Source organism: Sardina pilchardus, chromosome 2 (genome assembly GCF_963854185.1).
Source record: "Sardina pilchardus chromosome 2, fSarPil1.1, whole genome shotgun sequence".
NCBI lineage: Eukaryota > Metazoa > Chordata > Actinopteri > Clupeiformes > Clupeidae > Sardina > Sardina pilchardus.
Window position 1 is genome coordinate 46154893 of NC_084995.1, and position 10000 is coordinate 46164892.

Below are 10000 nucleotides of genomic sequence, written 5' to 3' on the forward strand. Positions count from 1 at the left end.
AGCCACCATCTTCTCTCCTGCCTGACTTGTCAAACACACACACACACACACACACACACACACACACACACACACACACACGGTCACACGCACACACACACACAAATATTAGTTATTGTCAAAGACACAGACGCATCACACAGAAATACTTATAGAAACATATACACACACACACGTGTGTCTACGAACACTTTTTCAATTTTCGGTGTGTTTCTAAGTGTGCATGTGCATATTTTGTAGATGTGTGTGTTTGTGGATGTCATTGTGATTAGAGCCTTGAAAGTTAGACCCGACGAGGCCCGAGCCCGATCCGACATTTTGATTGACAGCTTTTTAAAAGCCTGAACCCGTTTACAGCCCGACATTATTGAAATCTGCGCACGCACATATCTTTTGCCTTTAGTCATGAATGAGTCATGTATACGTCTTTTAACATAATTTATTCATAACTAGGCTAGTGGCCACTAAGGAAGCTTTAGAGAAATCTCTCCACACAACCACCAATACGAAAACAAATGGGCCAATGCGCCAATAAAAATTAGTCTTTGCTAACAGATCAAATTAAGATAAATTCTAAATGAAGATGTTATCTGGCAATAACAATATTATGATATGACCAGGCTAATATTAAGATAAAGGCTCCGCAGAATTTGCTTCGCCACTTCTCTCCACAATCCAGCCTCAACACGACTGTGAACAGCAGCTGAAAGGCTACTCTGTCTACCTTATGCATCTACCACTCAATACATATTTAGTTATGATTTACCTTATGCATCTACGACTCAATTCATATTTAGTTATGATTTACCTTATGCATCTACAACTCAGTTCATATTTAGTTATGATTTACCTTATGCATCTATGACTCAGTTCATATTTAGTTATGATTTACCTTATGCATCTACGACTCAGTTCATGTTAAGTTATGATTTGCCTACTTTGTCTACCTTATGCATCTACGACTCAGTTCATATTTGGTTATGATTTACCTTATGCATCTACGACTCAGTTCATATTTAGCTATGATTTACCTTATGCATCTATGACTCAGTTCATATTTAGTTATGATTTACCTTATGCATCTACGACTCAGTTCATATTTAGTTATGATTTACCTTATGCATCTAATCACATTTTGGAATCTCTCTGGCACTGGAAACGCATGCATCACCTGACCACTAATTTACCGCGGAAGCCCGAGCCCGTGCGAAGTGACACAAATTAAGACCGAACCCGTCGGGTCCCCTCAGGTTCGGGCAAAGATCTTCAGCTCTAATTGTGATGTGTGTGGTTGTGTGTTTGTGGATGTCATTGTGATGTGTGTGTTTCTGGATGTCATTGTGATGTGTGTGTGTGTTTATGTGTGTGTTTGTGGATGTCATTGTGATGTGTGTGTTTGTGTGTTTGTGGATGTCATTGTGATGTGCGTGTGTGTGGGGTGGTGTGTGCTGACGACAGTATGATGACATGTATGATGTGTGTGTGTGTGTGTGTGTGTGTGGGTGTATGATACAACAGTATGATGACATGTATGATGTGTGTGTGTGTGTGTGTGTGTGTGTGTGTGTGTGTGTGTGTGTGTGTGTGTGTGTGTGTGTGTGTGTGTGTGTGTGTGTGTGACGACAGTATGATGACATGTATGATGTGTGTGTGTGTGTGTGTGACGACAGTATGAAGACATGTATGATGTGTGTGTGTGTGTGACGACAGTATGATGACATGTATGATGTGTGTGTGTGTGTGACGACAGTATGATGACATGTATGATGTGTGTGTGTGTGTGACGACAGTATGAAGACATGTATGATGTGTGTGTGTGTGTGACGACAGTATGATGACACGTATGATGTGTGTGTGTGTGTGTGTGACGACAGTATGAAGACATGTATGATGTGTGTGTGTGTGTGACGACAGTATGATGACATGTATGATGTGTGTGTGTGTGTGACGACAGTATGATGACATGTATGATGTGTGTGTGTGTGTGTGTGTATGATACAACAGTATGATGACATGTATGATGTGTGTGTGTATGATACGACAGTATGATGACATGTATGATGTGTGTGTGTGTGTGTGTATGATACGACAGTATGATGACTGTTACGGCCGGCTCGTGGTTAGACCGCAACATAAAGAGGGACACGACAACAAGGTTTAAACAAGGTAATAATTTATTTAATTAAAGCCAAATGTCTAGGGGAAATGAATAGGAGTGGTGGCGTGCGTATGGATGCAAAGAGAGTGTCAGTATGTGAGTAGCTAAATGAGATAACCAAAGAAAGAGAATGAGAGATGCAAAAGAAGGGAGAGAGCAAAGTGAGAGAGAAATCCAAGGTGCCGTCAAGACGAGAGAAAAAGTGCCTAATGGGAGAAATAAAGAAAGACCCCTTATGTAACCACACCCTTGATGGAATAACAGGTGTAGTGGATGAAACAATTAACCTACACAGGCTCTACCTGCCCGTGCACTGACAGGGAGAGACCAGAGGGGGCACAGGGGGTCGTAACACCTCCCTTCCTAAAAAGAGGTTTGCTCCAAGTAAACCTCAATTAAACTAAACAAACCACAAGACCACCTGTTTTTCACAAACACACCCTATCCTCCTACATCCTGGGCCCTAGGACTAAGGAAAGACAAGGTTAAAGAACCCATACACACGTATAAGAGACAAAACACAATTAAACTCTAGACAACACATCAGCTATACATTACAATCCTTCCTTCCTATTTGTGGCCTTGTAAGAGCATACTGCAGAAGAAATAAACTCCAATGTATGCGTTCATTCTGATTCTGAATCTGATGATCCATAAAAACCAAGGGGAAGTGACCAGTGTGAATATCTGTAGTACTCGAAGACCAACCCAAATACTCTTCAAAACACTGAACCGTAAGGACTGAAGCTAGCACCACTCTCACTGGCACCAACAGCAACACCAAAGGTATAATCAATGTTTGAACACAACAGAACAAGAGCTGTAGCAAAAAATGTACTTGCATTATAAACAGCCTCCTGACGATTGGTGCACAAGCGGTCACAGAGTCTGAAGTAATGGACGATGACTGACCTTCAGTCATTTCCACAGGAGGAACCACCTTAGCAGACTCAGTCCCAACCAAATTCCCATCACACTCAATGGAGCTAGCAGAGTAAACCGTTTCACTCTCTAGTGCCCCTACAGGTGGATGTGATGAACCACTACAACACTCGACCTCAGGCGCAACAACAGAGTCCTCTAGAGGCACAAAATCAGGGCCAAAACCACAACCATCACGTTGCCTGCACGAACACTGATCAAGCTGCTGCGGTACCTCAGGCATCGGCACCACTTCAATGCTATCCCACACTTTCCCTCCAGCTAGATCATTACCCAAGACGAAGGAGATACCAGGCACTGGGAAAGATGGACAGACTCCAACAACAATGTCACCAGTGGTCAGCTTAGAGGACAGGTGGATCCGGTGCAGGGGCAACTGAATATTTTTCATTTCAAAACCTGTGACGGAAACATGAGTTCCTGTGGCAGAACAATCTGAAAGTGGTAAAACACCAGCTAACAGGACTGACTGTGCTGCCCCAGTATCCCGAAGTATGCGGACAGGCACACTAGTGGACTTGTCAGGCAAAGACACTAAACCTTCAGTGATGAAGGGAGTGTAGTCAATGACACTCCTACGGTCCATAGTGCCCATACTGGTGGTCACCACAGACCCTGTACACTTACCGCTAAGCAAGCCAGGCAGGCCAGTGTCACTCGAGAAGATCAAGCCCATTGGTTTAGATGTTTCACCTTGATTGCTAAGGGCCAGACACTCAGACACCTTATGGCCTACTTTCTTACAGTAAAAACATATGATCTCCACCTTGTTAGCAGGGACATATCTGGAAGTAGAGGGAGATGACTTTTGAGAGTTACCCCCACCTCCAGACGACTGTCGGCTACCCCACCAGTTATCAGGAGCACGCTTATGTGTGAGAACATACTTGTCTGCCAGAACAGCAGCTTCGTCGAGCTTTGTCACCTCCTGCTCGTTCAGGTACACAGCTACAGCTTCAGGAACACAATTCATGAAGTCCTCAAGGAGAACCAGTTGTTTCAAGTCTTCCCTAGATTCTGCTTTCTGTGCTGAACACCACCTATCGAACAAGACTTCTTTCTTTCGTGCAAACTCTACAAAAGTATGCTGCTCTGACTTTCTAGCATCTCTGAACTTTTGGCGGTAGGCCTCAGGAACTAACTCATAAGCATGGAGAATAGCAGTCTTCACTACTTCATACTGTTTAGCTTGCTCCATGCTCAGAGCTGTAAACACCTCTTGCGCCTTCCCTACAAAAACACACTGCAGTAATAGAGGCCAAACATCTTCAGGCCAGTTAAGAGTGGTCGCCACCCTCTCAAAATGAGAAAAATATCGGTCTACATCCTTCTCAACAAAGGGTGGGACAAGCCGGATATTTTTGCTGAGGCTAAAGCTAGGCTGCTGGGGACTTGGAGAAGGAAGCAGAGGAGACTCAGTTTGTTTGGCGATCTCCAACTCAAGCCTTTTAACTGCTAATACATGTTCTCGCTCTTTATCATGCTCCTCACGCTCCATGCGTTTTAGCTCAAGTTCATTCTCTAGTTTACGAAGCTCAACTTCTCTCTGTACTTCAAGTGCCTTTGTTTCTTTTTCAGCCTTCAGCTTTTCAAGCTCCAGCTCCTGGTTTGTTACAACCACTGTTCCTTTAAAAATGCCTTTTAGCAAGAGCTGATTTTTCACTGCAAGGAACAAGGTCTCCTTTACTTTCTTCTCCTGAGCTGTGATAAGCAGTTCATAATGCTCAGCAACTGTCCAAAGCTGATCTTTAGTCAGCTTGGACAACAGGTCTTCAGACGGCTTAGCAATGAACTCTTCAGGAGTAGTCATATTCCCTACTTGGTGAGATGCCAACTCAAGTCAATCAAGCCAAAACACCAAAACAATATTCATAAAACACTTATTAAAAAGCTAAGCACCCTATCCCCCAGTAGGTGCCAATGTAACTCAAACCACCTTTATTTGACTTTGCCTAACCTTCCCAAAACCAGCCAAAGAGGTTCAGACAAAACACAAACTTTGGCACAAAACTGGCGACTTTTCTTCACCACAGAAAATGTAAACTACGCTACAATCTGGACCTACAGATTGTATGCAACACAAGAGCCATAAAATCCACTTGATCTCTCTCCCACAAAAGTCCAGCAAAATTACACAACAGAAAATTCCTGTTCACACATGCATCTCGCTCCTTACTTCGCTACAGGCAAGTTACCTTTAATCCACACACAGTGGCAACAAGCTGCACCCCGCTACAAAATAACCTAGCGAACGTCACAACCAACTACGCTACTGACATACATAAAGAGAAAGCCCACTTACCAAGCACGCAAACACAGACCAAATTACTCCGCACATCCAGGTGAAAGCACCAGCCGATCGCCACCGATATCCCACTGAACGTAACACAGTCCTCTGGAATTCTGAATATCACCAAAACAAACTACCTTGCCTAGCTAGTCTTCCAGGGCCTGCCAGCCTCGGGGCGACTGGATAACGCATTAACTCGATACAGTAAACTGTACGAAGCGTGCCCCCGACAGGAGTAGATAACTCCGGACCGGAATTACCCTTTAAAGCAAAAATAACCCCAAACAAACAAAATAACAAACAGTGTAACGACGGAAAGGCAAAGCCTAGCTGAAACACTCTTCCTTACCAGAGACTGAGAAGTTAGCTCGCTGGACAACCAAAAGACGTTCCCACCTGGATGTAATGAGTCTATGATCCCGTTTCCAATCACTCTACCAATTAAGGTTTCGCGGACGAGAACCCCCAATTTATGTTACGGCCGGCTCGTGGTTAGACCGCAACATAAAGAGGGACACGACAACAAGGTTTAAACAAGGTAATAATTTATTTAATTAAAGCCAAATGTCTAGGGGAAATGAATAGGAGTGGTGGCGTGCGTATGGATGCAAAGAGAGTGTCAGTATGTGAGTAGCTAAATGAGATAACCAAAGAAAGAGAATGAGAGATGCAAAAGAAGGGAGAGAGCAAAGTGAGAGAGAAATCCAAGGTGCCGTCAAGACGAGAGAAAAAGTGCCTAATGGGAGAAATAAAGAAAGACCCCTTATGTAACCACACCCTTGATGGAATAACAGGTGTAGTGGATGAAACAATTAACCTACACAGGCTCTACCTGCCCGTGCACTGACAGGGAGAGACCAGAGGGGGCACAGGGGGTCGTAACATGACATGTATGATGTGTGTGTGTGTGTGTGTGTATGATACGACAGTATGATGACATGTATGATGTGTGTGTGTGTGTGTGTATGATACGACAGTATGATGACATGTATGATGTGTGTGTGTGTGTGACGACAGTATGATGACATGTATGATGTGTGTGTGTGTGTATGATACGACAGTATGATGACATGTATGATGTGTGTGTGTGTGTGACGACAGTATGATGACATGTATGATGTGTGTGTGTGACGACAGTATGATGACACGTATGATGTGTGTGTGTGTGTGTGTGTGTGTGTGTGTGTGTGTGTGTGTGTGTGTGTATGATACGACAGTATGATGACATGTATGATGTGTGTGTGTGTGTGTGACGACAGTATGATGACATGTATGATGTGTGTGTGTGTGTGTGTGTGTGACGACAGTATGATGACATGTATGATGTGTGTGTGTGTGTGTTTGTATGATACGGCAGTATGATGACAGTATGATGTGTGTGTGTGTGTGTGTGTGACGACAGTATGATGACAAGTATGATGTGTGTGTGTGTGTATGTGTATGATACGACAGTATGATGACATGTATGATGTGTGTGTGTGTATGATGCGACAGTATGATGACAATTACGTCATTACGTATTTTCTAAAACGGCTACTACGTCGATCTAACAAGATTTAATGAAACAAAGGCACATCAACGAGAAATGATAATCATTCTTCCGCCAAGAAATATATTTCCTCCATATGAATGGTTGCCATGCAACATGGAGACGCAGCCACTCTCGCTTTGTGTGACTTGTGGTAGCACATTACTACAGGACGAAATGAGGTCAAGGTGTGTGTTTGTGTTGGATTTTACACTGGCATCCAACACCATTCAGCCAATCATAATCAAGTAAGGTTGCATTGGCAAGCGTAAGTCCATCTGGCCCAGAGTGCTCAACACAGAGGCCTGAACACACCAACCCAACCGGCCGACCGTCGGCAGAAAAGCAGTCGGACTATCAGTCGGGCTCTCGTCTCCCCTGGTCGGTTAAACTAGTGCCACTGAACACACCGAAGCGACGCCGACGCAGATTGTACGTTCTGCGCGTGTGCGAAGTGTGATACATTACCCATAACTGCAGGCTTCAGAGTCAGCTGAGTAGGTATCATGCAGGATTCGCGGAACTAGTTTTCGGACTTCTCTGATTGAGCAATAAGAAAATATAAATATAATTGTATAGTGTGTATTATTTTATTGCCATAGCTTGTGTGTGATGCCAATGAAACACTCATGGGCACGGAATAAATTACGTTTCACCCCAATAACCTAGCTAGCTTGCTAGCTAATATTAGCACAGTAAACGAAAAGGAAATAACCTGAAATAACACACGTTCAGAAACCTAGTTCTAGCGAAAATATGTTCGCAAGGTTTATCAAAATGGGTTCGAAACGTACATCGCTGAATGTAGGGCTAATGGTTAGACACCGACGCCGACTGGCAACGGCACGGGACACACCAAACAGACTCGAGCCAACACTCTGGAGTGGGCGTGTCTGTGCAGGTGTGTGTGTGTGGGGGGGAGGGGGGAGTGTGTCTGTGCAGGTGTGTGTGGCATGTCTTTGCAGCTGTGAGTGTGTGTGTGTGTGTGTGTGTGTGTTACCTGTGCAGGTGTGTGTGTGTGTGTGTGTGTGTGTGTGTGTTACCTGTGCAGGTGTGTGTGTGTGTGTGTGTGTGTGTGTGTGTGTGTGTGAGTGTGTGTTACCTGTGCAGGTGTGTGTGTGTGTGTGTGTGTGTGTGTGTGTGTGTGTGTGTGTGTGTGTGTGTGTGTGTGTGTTACCTGTGCAGGTGTGTGTGTGTGTGTGTGTGTGTGTGTGTGTGTGTGTGTACAAGTGTGTGTGTGTGTGTGTGCAAGTGTGTGTGTGTGTGTGTGTGTGTGTGTGTGTGTGTTACCTGTGCAGGTGTGTGTGTGTGTGTGTGTGTGTGTGTGTGTGTGTGTGTGTGTGTTACCTGTGCAGGTGTGTGTGTGTGTGTTACCTGTGCAGGTGTGTGTGTGTGTGTGTGTGTGTGTGTGTGTGTGTTACCTGTGCAGGTGTGTGTGTGTGTGTGTGTTACCTGTGCAGGTGTGTGTGTGTGTTACCTGTGCAGGTGTGTGTGTGTGTGTGTGTGTGTGTGTGTGTGTGTGTTACCTGTGCAGGTGCCCAGGTGTCTGATGTCGATCTGCTCCTGTTTCATGCAGGATGCTTCTCTCAGGACACAGGGGTTGCTATAGGAACGGCCGTCGCTCCCACACACCTCGTTCTCATGGTGACCACTGCAGTCAATGTTACAAACACACCTGCACACACACACACACACACACACACACACACACACAGAGAGAGAGAGAGCGATAAGCCCAAAAAAAACCCAACTACTTCATAGCTGTGCGTATTATCGAAAAATAATGCACGTTCCAAATAGCGCATCACAATAGGACATTTGACCAAGAAGTGGTATAATACAATATTAAAAAGAATCAAAGTTTAGCGATCATATATGATACAAAGATGTCAACGAGCAGCGACAGACAGAGTAGGCCGAGTAGTTCTACTAATCCACTTAAAAAAAATACTTTATCTATTTACTGCACGTAGACTAGGGCTACGACTTAATGCTTAGTGTCACAGATTGGGAAGTGTAGGCTGTAATGTAATGTATATGACACCTAGCTCAACAGGAAAATTAAACAGTTGCTCACATACTGAACGGATGCTACAACTACAAAGGACTGTATAGCCAGACATGACCGTGTGTGTGTTTTTGTGTGTGTGTCTGTGTGTGTGTGTGTGTGTGTGTGTGTGTGTGTGTGTGTGTGTGTGTGTGTGTGTGTGACCATACATGACCATCTGGTTGATCTGGTTGCAAAAGACAAACTATGGACATGACAGCAAGATCTACAAGCACAGCACTGTAGAACTAAACTGGTTCCATCACAACACATCTGACAGTGAAAACTTCAAAAACACTCCACACACTCCTGACGTTGTATAGGACAGTGAAGGGTGAGACAGGAAATAAGTGGGAGAGAGAGATGGGGTGGGACTGGGAAATGACCGCAGGACTCGAACCTGGGTCCCCGTGGGCACTCGGACCCATATGTGGCATGAGCGCTGTAGCCTGCTGCGCCACAGCGCTCCCTATTATATGGACACTTGCTACTATTCCAAACTTTTGAAATATCAGCCAAGTGATGTGTGTGTTTCTGTGACATGTGACACATGACCCCCTTAAGTCTCGTTCAGCAACTTGGACACCAGTGCAGTCTAATAACTCTGGTGTGTGGAAGAGTGCCGTGTGCATAAGGACGTGTGTGTGTGTGTGTGTGTGTGTGTGTTCATGGTGTGTGTGTGTGTGTGTGTGTGTGTGGAAGAGTAGGCCGTGTGCATAAGGACGTGGTCAGGGGCAGGCAGTTAGGGGGTTGTGAAGGAAAGGAGGCAAAAGGACTCGCTAAAGTTTCAGCCATCATAGGGAGCATGCACATATGGAGGCGCAGGTGTTCTGTTTCTCCTTAACGTGTCACCTGTCACCTCGTCAATCACTCTTAACGTGTTGAGTATTATCAACGGAAGAGTGTGAGCCGTGTACACCTGTCACCTCGTCAATCACTCTTAACGTGTTGAGTATTATCAACGGAAGTGTGTGAGCCGTGTAGATCTGTCACCTGTCACCTGTCACCTCGTCAATCACTCTTAACGTGTTGAGT

General features: G+C 44.7%; 1 protein-coding gene across 1 annotated transcript in view; it reads right to left on the reverse strand.

Annotated features, from left to right (window-relative positions):
• Positions 1-10000, reverse strand: part of tmeff1a (transmembrane protein with EGF-like and two follistatin-like domains 1a) — a 26263-nt gene that overhangs the window by 3323 nt on the left and 12940 nt on the right. The window contains exons 6-7 of the mRNA XM_062553006.1: positions 8445-8593; positions 1-21 (exon numbers count right to left, since the gene is read on the reverse strand). The exon at positions 1-21 is cut by the window's left edge and continues 21 nt beyond it. Of these exons, the coding sequence (XP_062408990.1) occupies positions 1-21; positions 8445-8593 (170 nt within the window). The remainder of the gene's footprint in view (positions 22-8444; positions 8594-10000) is intronic.